The sequence below is a fragment of the Bombus bifarius genome, unplaced genomic scaffold, assembly GCF_011952205.1.
Source record: "Bombus bifarius isolate JDL3187 unplaced genomic scaffold, Bbif_JDL3187 scf7180000008166, whole genome shotgun sequence".
NCBI classification, from domain to species: Eukaryota; Metazoa; Arthropoda; class Insecta; order Hymenoptera; family Apidae; genus Bombus; species Bombus bifarius.
In genome coordinates this window covers 612,654-635,779 of record NW_022884488.1, presented here as the reverse complement: position 1 = coordinate 635,779, position 23,126 = coordinate 612,654, and the positions used below count along the sequence as shown (strand labels likewise).

Genomic DNA, 23,126 nt, shown 5'->3' with positions numbered 1-23,126 from the left:
TTTCGCGTGATTTGTAATAGATCGAGATGAGTGTACAATTTTACGAACATATGTATAACAATTGTCGCGTGTTGGTGCGCACGGAGATTAGAATTAACCACTGGAATGACTGTACAGTACTAGCCATTTTATCAACAATCAAAATTTATATTTTTCATCTGTCTAATAAAATTGAGAGACTTCGATATTGCATGAAATTAATATGTCGTATATTTTGAGAAATTTGGGATTTCTTTTCAAATTGTAGTGCTGTCAGAAATAAGCGTCAAAGTGATTTGTGTAAGCATCAGATATTTCTAATGAGGTCTCACTATGAAAGGAAGATTTACATCAAAAGAAATCTGTGATATCGTGTGTAATCGCTGTATATACATGATCGTCTACGTGTTTGATAGTAATTTGCATAATCAAAAACAATTTGTCGCTTATAACATAGTGTAACGGTTAAGACTTTTACCTGTAACCTTTATTCGATGACTAGGGACTGTGAAAGTCCTCTAATGACGCTTAAACTTTATTGCCGCGGAGTATAAGATTATCTGTATAGAACGGTTCATAAGCTGATACATTTGAAAGGTTTTAAAACTTTTACTATTCAGAGAGACAAACGAATGGATTGAATAATTAAATCATTAAGAATTTCAAAAACGTACGCTTAAAACCTTGCTCTGCATTTCGATAGTTCAAATATTCCAAGAGCTTAAACCATTCAAAAATTCCACCCTCTATCATTCTTCATTCGCAAATCTCAATTATCTGCATACGTTCCAAAATCTCGATCACCTATCCTCCAACAGAATTCCACGAATATTCCAGCTGAAATAAAGCAGAATTACCCATTCTGCGTCGATACGACGAACCATAATCAAAACGATCCTATTATCCTAAATATGCTTCCCCTAAGTCTCTCGACCAAATAAAGTAAGCATTATTGTTAAGTGTATCTACATAACTCCGAAATTATTAGTATCTAAATTTATGTTTCTGAAGTTTGACGTCAATTTCTTACAACACTGTACATATACTGTAGGTTCCAAAGTGTAAAAATGACGAAGAGAAAATTGGAAGGAGGACAGAAAGGATAACCTAGAAAAATCTTTGGCAGACACAAAAGTCAAGTGACTATTTATAAAGAGTACAAAATATTTACAAGAATGACTATAATAACTGGCTTCCACAGTAGATAGTAACGAGATAAGCTGACATCTAACCTGCAGCAACATTTCTGATTGCTTAACAACGTCGACGAAAACACAGTGGTGGTTCCGCATGGCAGTGCGCTCATCTGCATAAAGGCCTACTGCATGGGATGACGAGGCCGAATGAGAGCTGGCGTGTAATAATGTCGTCAGTTTCGCGAAGGTTTATTGCACCGCCGTGTAGCCGCTTGCAGGAGAGACTTAATATCGTCGGCTGTAAGCCGGTCCGTAATATCGAGCCGACTCGTTTTCTACCGCGTTTCGTTTCCGCGGCAATTCCGCTGATACAACGAGAATCGCGTGCACGCCGCGTGCATGCCTGCCCGGAGATATTTGTCCGCTTCGGACGCACAGCCGAGGAATTCGTGTCGCGGACAATCGGGACCTGATCGATACACGAACGCGAACCAACCACCAACGAACGCCTCGTTGTTACCCGAACGAGAGTCAATACGACGGAGAAATTGGAAGCTGTCGATGCACGGTTCGTTCGTTTTTCAACGATAGAGAGACTATTTTCGATCGTTTTGAGATATTTATCAATGGGAATTTTGGATGGTTATTTAGTGCAAGTGATTGAGATTTGTAGATGGGCTGGGTGTCTGACATTAGGATGTCAAAGAAAAATGAAAAGTTTGAGGTTGATGTGACTAAACGTCGTTGTATGTTTTGGGAGTGTCTGCTGAATGTGATTTTGCTGAAGTGTGTAAAAGAGATTGTTAAATAGAAATACGCGAATATTAGAATCATACCTACTGCGTGGAACATACGTGCCTGGCGATATAAAGACAGATCTTATTACGTGAAAATGATTCGTTGGCACAGTAGAAAATGAAAATCGTATCCGCAACCTCGTTAAAAAAGTAGTATACACTAACCGAACATAATATAAATGTAAAATGAAATTTGATCGATCAGAGCGTTTATACGTACAGATATTTGCAATTGACGTTTCGAGAAGTCTGGCACATGCATCTGCAAGTTTTTATAAATAAGCCATATGAAATCCAATTTCTCGTCAAATATACCACTTTAACGATCCTTCATTACCCAACAAACTTTTCATTTCTAGCTACTTCATCGAAGCTCATGAAACTTTCCAGTAGACTGTAAATTGGAAAAAAGTGAAATGGAAAACTGCTTTGAAAAATCGAACAGCCACTACCAGTTCTATGGGTCGATCCCGGAAATCAGCGGACCTCGACCAATCGGCATAAAGAACCCATCCCGTGGTTCGATCGCAGAAAGCTTTGATACGCTTCGTTCGTCGGTTGGTCAGAAAGTACGCTTCACACGAGTTGCTGGGTACTCGCAACTTTTAAAATAGCAAAGTGTACTGTATGATTAGTAAAAGTATGTGATTAGAACGAACGGTGAGTATAACGCGAGACTTTGCTATGTTACTAGAAACGTCGTTTAGCATTCATTTTATCATGGACGAATTCTACCGAGGTGCGAAAAATCTCGAACCAACATCCTCATTTTCCTTCTACAAGGAACAAGAAAATTGTGATGCAAGAAAATTCTATTCCTGATAGATCGAGGCTAACCAGTAAAGAACTGTTCCTTTTCTTAAATATCCATAACGACCACCTCAGAATATTGAAGCGACATACTCGACACTAAAATTGGCAGAAATTAAAGGTAACAGTAACAATTGGTTGCATATGTCTCGTGACTTCGCGAATGAACGTTGCGTTGATTGCTACCGAGGTACAGGAAGAAATTCCGAATTCTTCGTTAATCCTAGAAAGAATGATTTGTCTAGCTATAAACGAAATTAAAACGAATTATGGTAAAAATACTTATAAAAAGCCTAACACTAAAAAATATCAAAGAAATCGTATCCGCGCCGTACATTCGACTTGGAATTAACTGTTGCTAACACTTTCGCGGGATTTTGTTCGATCTATTAAAAGCAATAGATGACATTTCTTAGTTGAACCCTCGTAACTTCCTCCGCCCCTGGATACTTCGCGATTCCCGGGGCTTTGTGTATTTTGACGGGGGTGTTAACTGACCCCGTGGCTCACGGAGGCAGCGCGAAGGAGGGGTCGTGCTCAAGAGCAGAAGAGGGTGGCATTAGGTCGAGGTCACCAGGACGCCGAAGCGATCGATGCAGCCCGCCAGGCAGCACCACCCACGCTTCAACCCTCTCCGCTTTCTCCCTCCGCCGAGAAATCTTCACTCTTCTCTCCGGTGGAAGCCGAATATACCGATCTCCGACTCTCGATTCTCTCACTCTCTCTCTCCCCTCGCCATACACCAGACTGGTTCATTATGTTTCTATTTACGTCTGGTTGCATTTAGGCAGAGACGTCCGGGAAAAGACTCGCGCTCGGGTTCAACACGTGGATGCTCCATATCCGAGCTTCGATCAGCTGTTTTCCCGGGGCGTCGACGCTTCCAGATTCTGCTACGCTTCGAGAGGAACGAATGCAAGCTTCGAAATGAAATAATTTTTAAAGGAACGCGGAGCGTTAGGAATTCTTTGTGATTCCCTCGCAGATGTTGACGCATCCACTGCGTCGATTCAAATATCGGGAAGCCTTTTGTATTTTAATTTTTGTATGCTTGGGCGAAATAACTTAGAGAGTCAAACAAAGTACTTGTTACTTAAAATGAAGATATTTTTAATGAAAGAAAAATGCACTTTGGGGTAGGTATTTGTATTTTAATAGCAGTGAATGAGAAAATAAGGAAATATAGTGGATATTATTAAATAAATTATCGTGGCAGTATTTCAATGGTTGTTCTGAAAGCAATAAAAACTACTGAAATATGTACAAAGATGCATGTATCAGTGACTTTCTATTTTAAGATATCAGTTTACGTATCTACATCGAAAATAACTTGAATATGAAATCTTATTTCGATAATACGAAGTCTGATCGAAATTGTTATATACATAGGTACAGAGTCAGAAGTATGTCACTCTATGTTGAATATCATATTGCATGACGATAACGTAGATATCGCTATATTTGCTATTTATGTGTAGTACATCGAATCAATACTGTTCATATTTGAAGATATTCCGAGAACAGAATCCGAATCGTTTTAAGACTCTGCTTCAAATAAATTCCTACGAATGGAACAAGGTCATCCAAATAGAGTAGCTCAAATCATACAAAATTCAACGCACAAAAAATCAATTGCCTTCTTAAACTAATTTAAATTATCCTAAAATACTTCTAATTTCATATAGATGTATCAAACTTTCAAAAATCTATTTAAATCAAAATGAATGAATACTACCTTCAAAAATTCTTTTCTACTTCAACTTAGTCGCGTTTACGAACTGTCGATCGAGTAAAGTAGCTGGCAGGAGGGTGCGCATGATTCGCTTAAGCTTAAGGTGTGCTTTCAGAGCTGGCAAATAACTTTACATGAAATTGACGAGCAGAAGGAGCGATTCAGCCACTCCTTGCGTTTGTAATTTCAAAGCGCCCGTAAAACCGCAATTTACGAGGAAGAGAAACACTTCGATTTCGAGCTCCGTAACGTCTCGACGGTTTTCCATCGAATTTACGCGAAACCGCGAAACGAATCCATCACGACCGATTACCGATCGGAAGGACTCATTTCGAGTCGAATTTTACTGACGACGAATTTTTAACAGACGAAGGTCGCGTCCCGTCGTCTTGCCTGCCGCGTGTTGTTTGGTTTCCAAGGCCTCTTCTCCCAATACTCGCGACGATCTCCCTCTTCTCTCGTTCTCTATTATCTTGTAAATGTCCTGATCGTTTCGAATCAGCCGTTTATCTCTTGAGAATTGTTAACGACCTAACTCCGCGGAGATCACGTTCACGTTCTGCGATGACGCCGGTTCTCCGAGTGATTTCTGCGTGACCTAATGCGACTCATACCATGCGAACAAGCTTTACGCGTTATGACGTGAGTACGCTTGGAAATGTTGAACGAATGATTTATAAATTTTAAATGGGAAATTGCTTCGACTTTTTTGATAGTAGAGGAATCTCTTTGATTGTTTAAGAGGATATTTTTAGCCGTTTCTACGCACGATTGTTTTTAATTATTATATTTCACCGACTTGAGAAATCGAAGGCATCGCTCGAACAATATACAATAATTAAGAAATTGAAATGATAAATGATTTGTGGAAAATAAAAGAATGAAAAATTATTTTCTTAGTGAAGGAAAATGTAAATTTCACGTGGAGTATAGCAAAAGAGGTTATGCTAGTTTAACTTCTAGAATCGTAAGATAAAGATATGATTATAAATGATTGAAAAATATGAAAGTATAATTTCCAAATAAATAAATTGACTACTCCGATATATTCAGTTCCTATATTTGCAGAGATGGCAAACGCTGAAAGTTAACGTTACGTTTTTTATGTTGTTTCTATTGTTTTTACTTTTGACGCTAATTAAAAATTAATATAAAACATACAGAATGAATCGCAAGTCTTTATGATAGTCGTTAGGTCAGTAATTTCACAATCAGAGAATTTAAAATTCTAATGGAAAGATTATGAAAGATTAGAGACTTTTGACATTTCTAGGAGGAATCTAGAAGTTCTGTATCCAGTGAAGACGATTCTTGCTTCTTCTCGGAACTCGATCTGTTAAATCCGAGGTACCATCCAAGATATCCAAGGAAAATCTTAATAAACATAAACAATACGTTTATATAAGTAATTTTTTACAGACGTTCTTATCAAAAGTCGCGGTATCTGCATCATAATATAATAGGAACTAAGAATCATTCAGCAAACCATTTCGAAGCATCCAGAAGGAATTCTAATCACTGTTGCTGTTTTGCAAGCTACGATCACGTCGAAACAAAATTACGTAAGTGATGTAAGTGGAAATGGGATGCCATGTATACATTTTTTCGTACATTAACTTACACGTTAGTTTATTCTGAATATGTTTCAGTATACGATAAAGTAGTTAAAAGTACCAAAAACAATCGTGCATCGAGTTTTCAATATTTTCCGGATTGTAATCATCGAAAGAAGCATGAGGTAATTTATTTCTAACGAACTATATCCTGAAATATCGAGGAATTAGCCAATTCGTAGAAAACGATACAGGTTGTTAAAAATAACAAGCAGTGCGACAGAATTGTAACCATATTCACAAGCTTCCATTTACGTCACTCGACATCATGTATCGGGTTTTACCAGTAAAAATATCTAGAATCCGAAAGTGCTCCGAGGTACATTTCGGGCTTTGAACTTTAAAACCGTTTTTTGTAACGTATTGCTGGCCCTGTCGTCGTTGAAACTCAGTTTTCGAAAGAATTTTAGGCCACGAATAGAAAATACTATCGGAGTGTACAATAAAAATAACTTGGAAAAAAAGAAATAATTAGTGGAACATATATGCATATAATATAATATATATCGCAGTTCGTAGTTACAATTATAGAAGATATAAAAGTCAAGAAATTTTTATAGAAATTTAATAAGAACAATCACACAGAGAGATATTACATTAAAGACGAAAAGTTCCATTCTTTCATTTACTTTCATCCCTATATTCTCACGACCCAGGTAACCTTTGCCACGAAGAGGTCTTCCAGCGGCAGCAAGGATTTTAGCGCCAAATCTCCTACGAAACTTGGGTAATTATCCAAAAAGTTTGGCGAGTCACGTGCACGTACTTAAATCACGTATACTTGTAACACGTATCGTTATAACAACGCCTAATGTATTCCCTTGACAACAGGAGGGGAAAAAGTACGCCGCGAATAATTCGTGCAATCCGTCAACGAAGTAGAAAATGTAAGTTGTTAAATGTAGACATTTTCAGTCTATCTGTATAATTATCGCGCATTATTTAACTCATTTAATTCGCGCGTTCGAGTTTTGGGGTGACTACGGAATGATCGTTGGAAATCCCACTAAAAAGATATCAAACGTACATGAATTGTTATTAGGCATTAGTTTCAATTAATTTTGTTTTATCAAATTTTGGAAATTGATACAATTCACGATAAAAGATTTTTATTACATAAACGCGTATTCACATATCTGCCAATTAACGAATTGTAAAATAAGAACACAATGCTAGAATATAATTAATAATGAGATTACATCTAATAGAAATTTTTGTGTAGTAAACGTTTGAAATTTCAAATTTCGTAGGAAAATGTATAAAATAACGAAGCTTGAATATTCCGAACATTTTCAAAACTGGTTTTCTCGATTTTTATAGCAGTTCCATGATTCTGGTCATCCCCAAGGCCCGAAAACCCTGAAACTCGCGTTTCTCGATCCGCTGCCCCCTGATTCCATGTACTTGTTCCTCTTTGCGTTATTCCTCTTCGCCTACGTGTTCCTCGGGAAGGAACGTGATAATACACAGGTGAACAGAAAGGGGACAGCGGCTCGAACAGCGGCCACGCACTCGGAACTCGCGCGGCCAGCATCCTCGCGAAGAGCATCGCTTTAATTCCTGGGCGGTTCGTAGTCGAGCCAAACGAGGATCGATCGGAATCACCGCGACCCGGAAACAGCAAGAGCAGCGTCGTTGTCCTGTATCACGAGAAATCAGTCGCGCCAGCCGCAACAACCCCCAAACCACCCCTCAGAGCCGTTCAGTCGGAACGAACAGTTACGCGCGAACTGACTCCATCGGTTGTCCACACTGTTCGATCCCCACGTCACCAAAGGTAATTATGAAGATAATGATCGTGGATATTGCGGCTCTGATATCGAGATGTTAGGGTTTTCGATAGTTCGCGATCCGTTTAGGGAATAATTTACTATCAGGTGATATAGGTTATTGATCATGTATGATTTGATGATATTTCGACAAATAGCATAATTAGATCACTTCTTGTTTGTACAATTAATTTGTACAGCTTAATTTTTTTATTAATTGATTAATGTTATATAAGATTACTTACCAATACTAGTCAGTTGTAGTGTATAAATTACAGCTTCTCAGATCTTACGAATGATATTAGTTGAATTCTTAATTAGGGTTCAAAACGTTGCTGCGAATGTTCAAAACAGTGAAACACGTTATTATTATCGTTAGTTAAATATGATTAAACACACAAATAGAGCTCTAAATATCAAATAATTTCCCCTAGGAAATAAGATTCTCTTAGACTTGCTTCAAAATCTTCTTAGGAATTTATGAACCTCCTAAGTTAATTAAATTTCCGACAATTCCAAGACGTCCACGCGAGCTTAAGTCGAAAGAGGATCAAAGTTCCTCTTCCTGGTATCAAAACAAAATGATCGAATTTTCGAAGAAATCCGAGAAATTTCTCTCTTTTCCCTTCGGACAGGTCGAATCTGGTTGGAAGTCCAGAGCACCGACCTCCCATATATCTAACTGACCGAAGAAAAGCTACTTTGAGACGTCGACGTTTATCGAAGCGGCGAAGACCACTCAACGTGCACATTTATCAGGACAGCCGCGTAGTACAGGCTCGTTCCTTGTCGGAGGATCATCGTGTCGGACCTAAAGAGGTGCAGCTAGCGGAACAGAGATCCGATCTGGTTAAATACACGGTCAAGTCTGCGAAAAATTTGATTAGATCCGAAGGGGACTCCTCCACTCGACAGGACGACGATTCGGATGACCCCGATCAAGATAGAAGAACGAACAAACAGTGGAAACACGATAGAATCTTCGGGGAACGATGTTGTCCCTCTGATAATTCCGTTTCTAAACTAATGGCTCGTTCCAGGTAACGAAATTATATTGTACTTTGATACGATGTTAAGGAAAGGTTATTTCAATAGAATATGATTTTTAATTTTGCAATGTTACGTTCTTTGACTCGCATATTTTTCTGAAACATTGGTTACTACTGTTTCGTATCTTTGTTTTATTCGTAAATTCTTTGATAAAATGACGAGTGAAATGACGGAAGTAAAAATAAATATTTGTTAATATAAAGTACAAGTTCTGCTTTACTATTGTATACGGATAATAGTCAACATTCGAAAGCTATAATATGATTAGAGTTGTGAGCAGAAATTGATCGTAATATACAGTAAACCTTGATAATAATGTGAAGTGTCCGTAAATCAACGTTTATAATCAAACTTAACATTTGATAGCCCTTGCTATTAGTCTGAACTAATTACTACCTACCACGTTTAACGATCCATAATTACAGCATTTAGTAGCTCTTAACCATTACCTTTAGAGATCATCAATTGTATTCAACGTTAATGGCGTATACATTCGACCAACGTTATGAATTATAGACGTTGATCATAAAAATATACAAAATAGTATCTTGATTTATGAAACTACCCTCATGAAAGATAAAGACATACATAGAAACACTACACTATAACGTCACATAGCATCAAACAACATTAAACCTTATCTACTTCAAACAGTGCGAAGGATTAAAATTATTCGCACCGTGCAAATTAGTTAAGGAACATCCAATTTTATTTGTCTCAAACAATTGAAACGCGGAACAAAATTATTGATTTCAAGTTAATATAAATTACATCATCCAAATTAATCAAATAATAAAGTGGCGATTAAAAAATAAATCAATTTGCATGAAAGAAGATATATATGAAAGACTAAACGACAAAGAAGAGAAGCTAAAAGAATAAAAGTACATAAAATAAGATTAAAAAAAATCAAAAGATGCGTTTCGCAGTCCAGGAATAGACGGCGATTGCAAGCAACGCAAAAACGAAGCAGTCGGCCCAAACTTCAGCTATCTAATGCAGCAAATGCATACAAGGCCAAGGGAACGAGGTGACGATCATCGTGTATTTATTGGCGTAAACGGCGGCGACAACTCGAAACGAGTATTTCCATTCCAGGCAACCCCGAGCGGTAACTTGAAGATCGTTCCTAATCAGGTAAATGTCCCAATCGGTCCTTGGGTCGATAGATACTCGTCGAACCTTAGGAATGTTGGCCTCAAGGCAGACGCGTAGTCATTCTAGGTGGTGTTCGAATCGAAGAAGGTCAGTGTGTTGGTTGCTGATCCCAGACATACAAAGGTTAACGTCAAGGCCGAATTGAATACAACCCAAAAAGAGCTTGGTGAACGCATATCTGAGTCTTCCACACAACCGAGGTCCATCGATTTTCCACTAGGTGTAGTATCGTCATCGACGATCAGTCAGTTGCAAGTAGGTTCGGTATTATAACTTTCGTTCGATACAAACTGGTATCAGTTGTGGCGTGGCTATACAGAATGCAAGCGGCAAAACAAGTGATGCGGCCAATTCCAATACTCTAAATGCCAATTTAGCCGCTTACCGCTTACCGCTTACCGCTTACCGCTTCTCTGTATAATTACGGTCTTAATCGATCGTTTTCACGTACACGAGCGCGTGGATGAGGTTAAATTTGGATTAGGTTTCTTTCGACTAGAGATCAAATACTCCAGAAGCCGGTAAAAGCTATTACCGAAAAAAGGTTTACAGTTTCAAATCATGACTCGCGAAGTTATAGATAAAAAAGTATTTAATTTTACTCAAATTCTTTTAACTTTCAACCGAATTCTCTGAATAACGTCATTGACATACTTCGACCAAAATTAAGTTGTAATACAAAAGAAACCTAACAATATCCTTATCACCACCAACTACCTACCATCCATCATAGCTACTTAAAAGTAATGTTTCGTTTCTAAACAGAGTCACAAAAAGTTTCCGGTTGTCGAGGACAACTATAAACCAGCAATGCATCCGTTCAAAGCTAAATTCGGCCAAGTGGAGGCGATGGAACACAAGCAACAACAGTCAACGTCGTCTACGTCTCACGAAATACCAGTGTTGCAAGATGTGCCACTGTCCACGTGAGTTTTATTGGTCGATCAAGCCAAAACCATGTTAGCCACGAACGCAGTAAAAGGAGAATCAGGTCGACGTAACATTACAAGGGAAAACGATACAAAGTTTATTTATTATCGCGAACCGAGACATTTCCATAAAATTACGTCGTCCCGTATTTTTCTTTCAATCGTAAGGAAAACCAACTCGCCCAACGCGAGGTATATACTCGATGTTTCTCAATAAACTGTTTGATCGTCGTGTAATTTCGAGCAGACTCGGATTTACGAGTGAACAACCAATCGATTGGGATAACATAATTCTCCCGGAGAAGACTGACCTGTATCAGGAGCTAGCCAGGCGTATCACAAATTACAAGTAAGCTTATAGTTGTACCCGATCGATGTAACGAAGTCGAGCATCAACATACGACATGATTACGGGCTAAATTTCATTCGATCGATCTTTCGAGGAACGCTGACTGTATCGTGCGAATCGATCAGGACGAGTTCCATTGCCATCTGCTGGTGCTACAGAGCTATAGTACCTTTTTCGACGAGAAGAATTGCAAGGAGATCGATCTGACCGAGGTAAGTTATTGAACTTTTTATCCTGTAAGTAACGCCACCTCATCTTCCAGCTCTGCTGGGAATCACTGATAACTGCGCATTGCCCGTGTGAAGGTAACTAAGCCACGTGTTTTTTACTTGAAAAGTTCAATTTACTAAAAAGCTGGTACTTCTGCCATACAGAAGATACTGTAAGAAACTTAAAAACGATTGAATTTTTATATCAGTTCTGTAACTCATTATTAATTGATCCGTCTAAGAGTCATATTGATTAACTCTAGAAATATGGAAGCATAGAAATGTGGCGATATTATAAACTTTATTTTTTGGAATTTACTTTATAATCTATTATTACCTATGCTATCTTCTTACAATAAGCAAACTCGAGCTGTTTTTAATCGTCTAACTGCATAATGCAATTAATGTGAAGTCGATCAGTTTGGCTTGCGAGAGCCGCGACACAGCGAAACCCAATCCTTTTACTTCCATTTTCAATTCTGCTCGCCAACCAACGATCCTGTGAGCGACAGAACGATCCGCGCGATTTTTCTTTCCGTGTGCTGTCATTTATTCAGAAAATGGAAGGCACGCGAACGAAAATTCCCCGTAGCTTTCACGAACACTCGACCGTCATCGATCTTCATCCTTTAACGAGGCGCGTTAAACGAGTCGTAACCACGGATCGCGAGACGTTCCTTCGCCCACTGATACCCTTAACGCTGTCGTATCGTTCCACCGTGCAATACGATAGCGTTAAGGGTATCCCATCGGGAATTTATTACCCGACAGAAGCGGAAAACGACGCACGTCCCTTGAGTTTACCCCCGGAAAAAACGACACATTATACATGCTTGCACCGAGGAAGATATATTACGGACTTATCGGTACACAGAACAGTCTAGCGAATTCGGAATAAAGTCCTTTTGTTCGCGCGATCCGATTTTCCGCTTCCCCTTCCATCTCTGGATGTGTATCTGTGGTCCATGTTCGATCGTGCGCCAATCGTCGTTCATCTTCGCCTCCTCGCCTTTGTCCACGTTTTCCCACTCGAACATCCTCTTATTTCGTTTCTTCTTTAATGATTTTTCCCGATAAACTGGCCGTTTACTATTCTTTTTGCTTCCACTCGAAATTCGTTGATCTTCCCAGGTATACGACATCTCGGAAAAGGATTTTTTATGCCAAATTTTTAGTATAAAGAAGAAATTTTTGAGTTTGATTTTATATCTCGATGTTTCTAGTATTGAAGAGTTTTAGAAAAATTTTGAATCTTTTCAGTATTTAACTTTCAGATGGTGTAGTGCAGGCCAAATTACTGACAGACATATCTTTTTCTATATGGTTTTTATTCTTTTCGTCAGAATACATAGTTACGTGATAAAATTGAGAAATTGGTAAAAGATGAAGTTGGACAGTTTGACTTCTGAGAGGATCGATTTAATCCTAGATTCCAATCATCTACAACTTTTCGTTATATCACATAAATACCAGAAATCTGTCCTCGATTAAACTGGCTTATATTCTCAAAAACCGATGAAACGTCATAATTCAGCGGGATTTAAGCAAGTTGCATTATTCTGCCTTTCGAGAGACCGACCACTAGATATTCATAAATTACTACTTTCGCAATTGTTCGTCGACGATAATGACAACCGAATGAATATACGAGGGTATGAATCATTGGTGGTGGAAGCGGCGAGATTCAATAAATTTCCCAATGTCGAGACTTCGAGATCGCCAAGTAGGCAACCAGCGAGAACACAAGGGGTTGCTAGCGACCCCAATCTCTCGTGTCAGCATCCTGGCCCCTCGTTTTCAGTTCTCCACCGGTGACTCGGTGGGCTTGAAGCCAACCGACCTTGAACTCTTTTTTTGTCTTCCCTAGCCAAGGCTATATTTGACTCTCTTTTAACTTAAGGATGAATAGCAACGCTCGAGTAACAGCACCACCACCTGCCGCTCTTTAATGATTACTGCGGGAGCCTCCGCCATTTCTATCGTCGCGACAGCTTTCTCCTTCGCCACGTGTCAAGGAGACGTGTAATTAAAAATAGAAGGACACACGTGCTTTGTAACAAAATAACCAAGCTTTCCTCTCTGCTGAAAGATCGTTATTCCTGGCGTTTCTTACATAAATTGGCCTCTTGCTCTTTCGCATTCGAATAAAGAAGTATAAAGAAAGGACGATGGAATTGCGTATCAGCTAAATTTCGACCTTTATACAAAAGTTACACTTTTATACGGGAAGGATGATAGAATTACTTTAGAATTATATATGTACTTCACACATTTTTAGTTTTTTATACCTTTATGCAGAAGTCTAAGTAAAGAATGACAAAATTATTTGAAAAGTATAATATTAAGTGTATTTTTGTTCTTTACGGAATATTTAACTTCTTTAAGTTAACGTGTATGTTTTACAGATCTCTGTTCACTATAGGACGTTTAGTTTTTTCAAATTGATAAGAATTAATAAGTATAGAATGATAATAATTTGAAGAAATTTTGTTGCATCTAACAGAGTGACGTATCTTCGAAGGCGTTTTCGCTCATTTACGACTGGATGATCAGTCCACAGAACGAGAGCTACAGGCTTTTGCAAAGGGACAACATCCTGGAAGTTTTTACCGCAGCCCAATATCTCGGAATTAAAGGTAAGACTGGTAAAAAAATTATCTATCGCTTCCATAAATTTCAAAATTATCTTGATTATTATGCTATTATTATGATTATTATGAGCTATCAGCTCTTTGATACAAGCCATAGAAATACAGTGATAATTAAAATTTTACGTAAAATATATATGTATGTGTGTATAGATTATCAAATTTTGATATAAAATTCTGATTTCAGTATTCATTAATGTTCGTTTTAGAAATAATTACAAAATATATTAAATAAGAATACCGATAAGAGTATAGCACTATAGCGATGAAAGATTTCGTTATCGCATAAATCGTATAAACGTTCTTTCATCTTCATCAACGTGGAAGATTCGTGAACAACGATCCTGTTTACATCGGTGCTTCCAGCATCCTTCCCCATCTCCATCAATCTTTTAAAACGCGACTGCACGCATAATATATAGCCGATGCTTTCTAGCACAGTTTAAAACTTCGAACTCGCTAGCGGAAAAGAATGAAAAGTTTCCAGTGCCATGATAGGTATTCGGAAAAGTCTCGACGGTGCCGACCTCGAGTTTCGTTGAATACGTCACTGTCCAACTTGAAACTTCAATAAACCATATGAGATCTCGGAGAAAATGGTGGTGCATCGTGTCTTCGAGCAAAACACGCGGAAATCCAAGCTTCCTCTCTAGAAACTATATTGCTAAGATCTATATTTTTCACGTTCAGAGAATGTATTCTTGATAGAAAAGATATAACGAGGTCGGGAAGTTAATAAAAAAATACACGAATTTTGATCACCGAAATTTGAAGAAACCTAATGGGATATCTCTTATCAATGCTCGGGTCTTTACAGACATAAGATGTCAATTTAGAACTATATATATACCTGTCTTTTTGCAAGAACAAGTTTATTTTTACTATTATTGCAATTAGAGTGGAATCTAGTTAACGGAGCTATTAGTATAGCTACAGTAGGAGGCGATAAATGGTTAATAAAGGTAATAAAAACAACTAAATGAATCAGTATATTCATTTAATGCTTCAATTTATGACTTTATTATACCTTTTCCATTTAGAGTACAATGAACGACGAACCATGAAAAAGAGAAACATCATAGTGCAATCTTTTTAATTCTCATGCCTTTCTCGATTCTTAACAGAACTGGAGGAACAATGCTGGGCTTTCATAGACAATGACGAATTATTCGCCGAAGACACCGCATTTTTATTATATCTGGAAGCGAAAAGAGTTGGAAATACCGCAGTTATGGAACTGATGGTGCCGAGAATTATGAAATTCTTTTTGATGCTGGTCAGCACTAAAGATTTCCTCGAATTATCCGTAGATGAACTATGCCTTTTATTGAAGTCTAACTATATTTGCGTCAATAGGTAATCGATTACTGATGTGTACAGATAAAATAATATATTTTTCCTTACTTCTGAATTTTTAAACTCTAGTGAAATGGAAGTTCTTATGTCTGCTGTACGATGGCTGATGCATGATTGGGCGAACAGAAAGCAGTACATGTTGGAAGTTTTGAACTGTGTTCGATTTGGGTTGATCGCTCCATGGCAATTGGTAGATGTGAAAAGAAATCCAGAAAACCCAGAATTTATGGAACTAATGTCTTCTCCTGAGGTACAGAAAATGGTCGATGATGGTCTAGCGTAAGATTTAAATTTCTTTTCATTTATAGATGAAGACAAAAAAGAGCCTTTTTGTATTAATTTAAGCCTTTTCAGTTTCGTTATTATAAAATATTGGTACGGTAACCAGACGGAAGATTATTATCACTGGATCGATCTGTTAGGGCTTACGGAGCCAACCAATCGAAATTGGGCTGGAGAGGACAAGGTACTTAAACCCTACGGAGATCGTGATACAATAACTTTAATCCATGCTACAGTAGCGAATTTTCCCTAAGAGCATCAATTTAAGTGTTTTCGTTCAACGCACAAAGAAATTCAAAGTTATATTTCTCCTTTCAAGAACTACGTAACGTATCGAGAATTTTTGCTTTACCTCGAAGAATATCAGAAAACAAAAATTTCGGAGTTGAAAATGCGAAAGAGTCGCGCAAAACCCAAGATAATCGATTCACCTCACAACGATTACACATTTGCTGCTCCTAAAGCACCGAACAACTACGTTCAAAGCTCAGGTATAGTGAATGTCACATTAAAATAAAAAATATATGAAACGAACTTTTTAACGTGGAATTTAACGAAATTGAATCCTTCAGGAGATACCGGTGCTATTCATAACGGGCCAGCAATGCATTCAAGGCACACGAAACCACTACCTTCAAATTATTTACCATTGGAGATGCCAGAGGGCATGATGATGCCTCCAAAATTTATGAACGAATACTTAAGTAACTTGGAAAGAAGCAAAGGGGTGAGTAACCCTGGGGCGAATCGGAGATCGACGCAGAAACCTCAAGATGGATCGATTCACTAACCACCTCATTGAACGAAATTGCAAAATCGTGACAATGATACTTTTAAATAATTTTAGACTTCATTTTATCAATCGAGAATCGAAGATTCTTCGTGTCATAACTTTGCATAGACAACAAGCATAATCAATGAAATTTTGATATTATATGTCAAATATTTAGTCAGTATATCGTATATCGTATTTATTTATTGAACTTCAACTTATATAAGAAAATATACGTTCATACGTGAATTTCACAAGAAGTGCATACAATATTTTTACAAATTCACGCGATCTCGAGGTGATTTAGTAAAACAGCTATTGAAAGTAATAAAAGTTGTCGCGGTATAGCTGTGAACATTCAACGGTGAGTCGTTTTGCAATTGAGTATCGAAACAAGAATCTGAGGTCAGATTTGTGTCCGTTTCAAAAGTTGCTCTGCTTACTTTCCAGGGATTATTACGCGGTTATCGTCAAAAGAAATCTCGAGGTAAGCTTACGTGCTTGTAAGTGGAAATGATAAATTTCACTGAAGGAACAAAGTTGAATCGCGGAGTAGGGTAAAAATCAGGGAGCTGTAGTCAAAGGTCAGAGTTTATGTCGTTCGAATATCCGTGCTTTAATTCCGAAACCCTCGCGTACAGGGTACCACAAACCATTATGCACCACGCTACTCATGGAAACAGCACTTACAGCGTATAAGCTCTTACCTTGAGATTACACAGACCCCGTACCAATTTAGTATTTGTTAATTGAGTCAAAACGGCCGCATTTGCATAAACGTTTGGGATCGTAGGTTAAACTGGAGCATGATGATGTGTACTTGCGCTGCTCTTGTTATAAATTTACAATTGTCAAGCAACTATATGAATCTCGCTTTTGTGATATTTGGAAAATTTCCAACTGTTAATGTAACATTTTCTTCTTTCTTTTTCAATTTTTGAGGTTGAAAAATTTCCAAGTCTCGAAGTCTTTTAGGTCTCTATTTTGAAATTTATTATTATGCTCGTTTCTTGATAGATGAATTTTGTTTGTTTTGTTTGTTTGAATGAGTTTCCATCGAAAATGAAGTTGATCAGTTTAATTTCGAGGAGACTTTATGCATTATTCAATTATTGTCACTCAATCATTGTTACAGATAGAAAAATTGCAGGCACATGATTGTGACTGTTAAATAATTTGAGAACTAAGTATCACTGAATGACCGGCTTGTTAAACGAAACTATTACCACCACTGAATCACGAACAACTACAAAATGATCTATAAAATATTTATGGATCATAGATTACCTAGTTAGGACATCCCTGACCCACATATGACTCACCGAACAGTGAACGCGTTGAGCTTACAACAATGAAAAATGAGCACAATCTTTGTCGTCAATTTAACACGTAACTAGCTAAGATATGCCAACAGTCTGTGCCACTAAGTTTTTGACAAATCACTTCATGTTCATCAAAATATCAAATTAGTTTAACAACATCCTCGTTGCTCCAGAAATAAACCAACGAATTCCAAAATAAACTTTATTTACAATTGGATACTAAAATTTGATTTATGATTCTATTAGGTTGTGTAATAAATTCGTTCGCATTTCGTTATAATACAATTAACATTATGGGTATAATAAAAATTATAACGAGTATTTTTTTATGATATATGCACTTTCCAATTTCGCATAAATGCATAAAAATTTATAATCTACTAATATGTACAAATACTAACAATCAATGTTTGCACTCAGAACTCGTAGTATTATTTTTCTTCTCTCATTATTATATCTACATCTATATTGCTATATTGTAACATATTCTTATAATGCGCCTCAAAATGTAAGAATGAATGAACCGAAAGATGAACTTATTGCACAATCTAACGTTAACCTGATATTTTACAAAAATTTATATTAAGTTTACTGATTTAGAAAGATGAAAAGAACGTCGCCTTCGATACGAGATTCACCGGTGGCGGAGAATCGCTGAAACTGTCCTGTAGGTTGCCTACAGTAGAAAAATACACGCATGAACACTGTCAACGCGGCGTGAATTCACCGGTAAAGTCCTCGACGAGAAATCTCGTTCGTGAGAAGAAACTTTCTCGGCTCGACGAGACGTTTCCCCCCTTTTTTTTCAGGACGCCGATAAATTGGATTACGAGAGCCGGCAGGAGAGGAATGCGACGGATGTTTGCCGGTGCCAGCAGCAGCGCGAGTCGAATTTCATATTTTCCGTAAGAAAGCAGAAGACGAGATGTAAGATACCGAGGGAACCGGAAGAACGTACAGACTCCTGCAAATCCGAGGAGGAGGCCGCCACAACGATACAGGCCGTTTATAGAGGATACAAGGCTCGAAAGAGATTTGACGAAGTTAGTGGATACATTCGGAAACTTTTGGATTTTTGCTGTTGAGAAAATGTGATTGATTCTTTGATTTCGTCGATCTACTTGATTGGAAGAAGGAAATAGTGGAATTACATCTTGCATAATTGAATTAATATTATTAGCAAATTGTACAATTCACAAATTTCAATTTATCAGTACCAATAGATTCTCTTACACCATTGGAACAAATCTGATAATGAAACAAATGAAATTTCATAAATTACAAATTATCCGATATTTAATGCATAAAAATTTCCAGTCTACTTATGAATTTTCGAACCTTACTGAATATATATATTAATAATAACGTATTTTAATGTTCGAAAGCACAACAATTTTTCTACTAAATCGTTAAAGAGATGTAGTCTAAATAGTAGGATTATACATATTCAACGATCCGTGGCGTATTTCTTCGAGAGTCGACGAGACTATTTTACAAAGTACAAACACGAGTCGTTTTGTACACGTTGTTCCCTTAAACCGCAGATAAGGAAATCAACATCAGGGGAGAAGCAGAATATCAAGAAGATAGCGGAACTTTTGGCCATCCCGATGGACGAAACGCTTCGCGATCCTTCGATAGAGCCCATCAGAATATCAAGCAGTTCAGTAAACCAAATGAGAAATGAGAAGGACGAAACGCCACTTACATTGAAATGCTCACCTAGAAACAGGAACAGGGAACAATCGGTCCTTCGAAATCAAAATCAACACTACGTTGAGAATCAAATAAATCAAGTAAAAAATAATATTCCCCTTAAGATGTTTTTACAGAACAAAGAAATTTCATTTATTCGAAGAACTCGTGTTTCAAATTATAGTTCAACATATGTCCTCCTTGTTACACGACCGAAGAAAAACGAAAACAAAATATGACTCACCGAGAGACATTAAAGTCTATAAAGACCATAAAATCACCGATGTTTTTCTCGAACTACGACGAAAAAACCAGTTCCCCATCGGATAACACAGATGCGGACGATCCTTCCTCTCCACGAATCGGTGCAAAATCAACGATGCTGAATCTCGCCGATGTTATAATCAATGAAAAAAACAGCGAGAAAGATTATTCGGAGAATGATAATATTCAGCGAGTGAATCCTGCCGCTAGAAACGCTCAAATTCGATCTACGAATTATAAACGACCTCTGTAAGTGCCTTTAAGTACCTGATAACTAGATTGCGGATATTAGATGAATTTAAATATATATCATGGTATCAATAGAAAACGACTATAAAATTTGCAATTCCCTATTATTTGCAGTCCACAGAGGATAAGCAACAGTGTAATAGCTTCGAACGAAGACCGTTACTTTCTCAACAACTCTCTGTTCTTTCCTGACAGAGAGTCGATTCTCGTGTTCGGCGGGGTCGATCCTCACGAGGAATATGGCCTGTCGGGGAACACCGGCAAGGACATATACAGGTTTAAACCTGACCAGAATATTTGGGAATTCGTGGGGGAAATTCCACGAGCGAGACACCATCATTCGGTCGCTTACTTAAGAGGCCGCATTTACGTAGTGGGTGAGTCGAACAGTGACGAAATACAATTGCAAATGCAGTTTATAACGTTGCCAGCCAACGAATTGCATGTTTAAATAAAAAGGAAAAACTGAAAAAAGCAGGACAACACGGATTCTCAGTCCATTTGCAGCATTTAACGAAAGAGTCTGCTACGGCATAATCTTCTTTACGACTTTGTTTTCGAAATCGCGAAAAAATATTCGTTGTGCCTTTCATTGTGCAATCCTTTCCGTGGGACGGATTTAAAGATACTAAAAAAAGCCAATGAAACATTTTTCACCAGGTGGAGCCGATCCCCTGGAAGACAAACTTCACAGGAAAAGCATTGCGGTTGGGAACGTTTGGAGTTACGATCCAACTACCAGGACTTGGTTCAATGAACCTGGCATGCTGACAGCTAGAAAGGACTTCGGATTGGTGGTCAGCCACGGGAAAATGTACGCGATAGGAGGGCAAGGCAGGAACGGGATGTGAGTTGTTATACAGATGGGGAGAACGTAATTACTTTGCTTCTTTTACGTTTTCTTTCATTTTCCTCGCTGTTTATTTCTACGCTATGCGACGCTAATTGCCACTAATTTAAGTCTTCTTAATTGTCATCAGTATCGCGGTTTAAACGAAACAATTCGATTTACGGTTACGTAATGACGAAATGGAGAAAAACAAGAGATTTCATATTCCATAATAAATAACATTAATGTTCGATAATATACAGAGTGTCACAGGGCTTAACAAGCCAAATTTTGTCAGTGTATTCTAAAAGTATAATCAAGTAAAAAATGTTGTATAAACTTTGGTCGTTTGAAATTTTATTAAAAAGTTACAATAAAAAATAATGTAAACATAAATTCCTCTATAAGAAGAGAGATTGAGATATATTTCTTTCGTTATAGAGCTTTGAAAACGGTGGAGGCTTTTGATCCATCGGACTCCACATGGAGGGAAGTGCAACCAATGCAGACCGCGAGGGTTGGACCTGCCAGCGTGAAATATCGAGATCTTATCTGGGTCGCTGGCGGAATGACAAAATCGAAAAAAGAGCTATTCTCGAAGGACGTTGAGTGCTATGACCCGATCAAAAATTTGTTAGCTCGATTCCGTCTCTTAGAGTTCCTTCATGCATTCCCTATTTCCCATTACCTGGATTAAACGTTCGATTTATCGCGTGTATACACGGTAAATGCAAGAGAGAGCTCTGTTATCGATGCGATCTTTCAGATGGCTGAAAGCGATACCTTTGAGGTCACCGAGGTGCTTTGCCTCCTTCTACGTGGTGTCCGACTGTCTTTACATGATCGGCGGAGCATCGACTATGGAAAACGTCACTCAGAGCGTCGATTGCATTGACGTGTGGGATGGGAACGATTGCGTTTGGAGGGAACACGCGAACATGTCGATCGCGAGACACGGACATTCTACTGGCTCGATAGGTTGGTTTTTATAGTATCAAAAGACGTGATATATCCTGAGAAACTTCTTCTTTCATAGTGATTATCTTATAGCATTTTTCTATGATATCTGTCATTGTAAATGCAGTAATATATAATCATAAATAGTCAATTGAATAATAAGTTTGTACTATTTTCTTATGATATCAAAGAATGTGATGTGTCCTGGGAAATTTCTCTTCTTCCTTCATACAATAATTATTTTATAACAGTTTTCTATAGTATCATACTATAGTGATATATGATTATATTACGGATACAGTAATGTATACTTATAAATATTAGGTCATTGAATAAATCTGTGCCGTATATTTCTTTCTATTATATCCATTTTTTCAAATACTACTAAACGATTGATTTATAATATTCAAACAATATATAAAAGCAACATTTACATATTACATATAAATAACACAAATATTGCTTATGATTGTTGTTTTCCTTTTATGAAACTCAGAAAATACGAAGTGCTTGACAGGAGCATGCGTCTCATTTATAATTTTTTTATATTTAGAGATCAAAACGCCTATTATTTACTGATTGTTCTTTTTAAATGTATTTTCATATTAAATTCGATCGTATAAAATTAGCCATCTTACTCGTTTGTTATTTTGTATTTACAAAAAGCAGAACCAATATATTGGATAACCTAATATATATATAGTAACTACAAACCTAATAACTACCAACTATAATATAATCTAATAACAACTATTGTATTAAGTACGGTATAATATACGGAATAACCATTAAATAAAATATTATAGTAGTTTCTTTAGCGTTTGTACTGAAAACTCTACTGTATCAGATTTCTACGTAACTACGTAACGAAATAACGTATTGTATTTTATAGACTCACTAATTGAAGTCTTCTTCCCTTAGGTGATCAATTGCTGATAATTGGAGGAGTAACTACGGTATTCATGAAGACCTTGAATAGCGTCGAATGTTATTGTTGCGATATAGGAAAATGGATGAAGGGCGTATCGGCGCTGCCGCATCCGGTTTCCGGTCATGGAACCGTGTCTTTACCGCCAGCAAATCTTCTGATAAATCGCTGATAATTGTGACATAAAATACATCAAATTTCCTTATATGCTGTACTTAATAATCAACACACATTAAGTACTTATTTGATCATTAACGAATTTGTATTTAATTACTTTTTAATTATCGTACTTT

General features: G+C 37.4%; 1 protein-coding gene and 1 long non-coding RNA gene across 2 annotated transcripts; one reads left to right on the top strand and one right to left on the bottom strand.

Annotated features, from left to right (window-relative positions):
* Positions 1-2,509: 2,509 nt before the first annotated feature.
* LOC117209254 lies at positions 2,510-19,406 on the bottom strand. Its single transcript, XR_004487886.1, has 3 exons — positions 19,394-19,406; positions 10,755-10,761; positions 2,510-2,594 (listed from the first exon to the last, which is right to left on the bottom strand). It is a non-coding gene; the product is annotated as an uncharacterized LOC117209254 (long non-coding RNA).
* Positions 4,823-23,112, top strand: LOC117209247. Its single transcript, XM_033451019.1, has 28 exons — positions 4,823-5,096; positions 5,728-5,801; positions 5,874-6,016; positions 6,104-6,192; positions 6,724-6,794; positions 6,899-6,954; positions 7,643-7,844; positions 8,472-8,876; positions 9,816-10,023; positions 10,111-10,299; positions 10,810-10,970; positions 11,221-11,322; positions 11,417-11,534; positions 14,035-14,167; positions 15,304-15,535; positions 15,605-15,814; positions 15,890-16,001; positions 16,137-16,308; positions 16,390-16,544; positions 18,512-18,640; positions 18,721-18,954; positions 19,456-19,707; positions 19,791-20,119; positions 20,234-20,496; positions 20,780-20,966; positions 21,390-21,581; positions 21,715-21,926; positions 22,827-23,112. The coding sequence occupies exons 1-28, from the start codon at positions 5,070-5,072 to the stop codon at positions 23,003-23,005; spliced, it is 4,836 nt and encodes a 1,611-aa protein (XP_033306910.1). The 5' UTR covers positions 4,823-5,069; the 3' UTR covers positions 23,006-23,112.
* Positions 23,113-23,126: the final 14 nt, after the last annotated feature.

Coding starts and splice junctions, on each gene's coding strand:
- LOC117209247 (XM_033451019.1), top strand. CDS start 5,070: ATGCGAACAAGCTTTACGCGTTATGAC. Junction 5,802..5,873: donor CTCGATCTGTTAAATCCGAG/GTACCATCCAAG, acceptor AATTTTTTACAG/ACGTTCTTATCAAAAGTCGC. Junction 14,168..15,303: donor CCAATATCTCGGAATTAAAG/GTAAGACTGGTA, acceptor GATTCTTAACAG/AACTGGAGGAACAATGCTGG.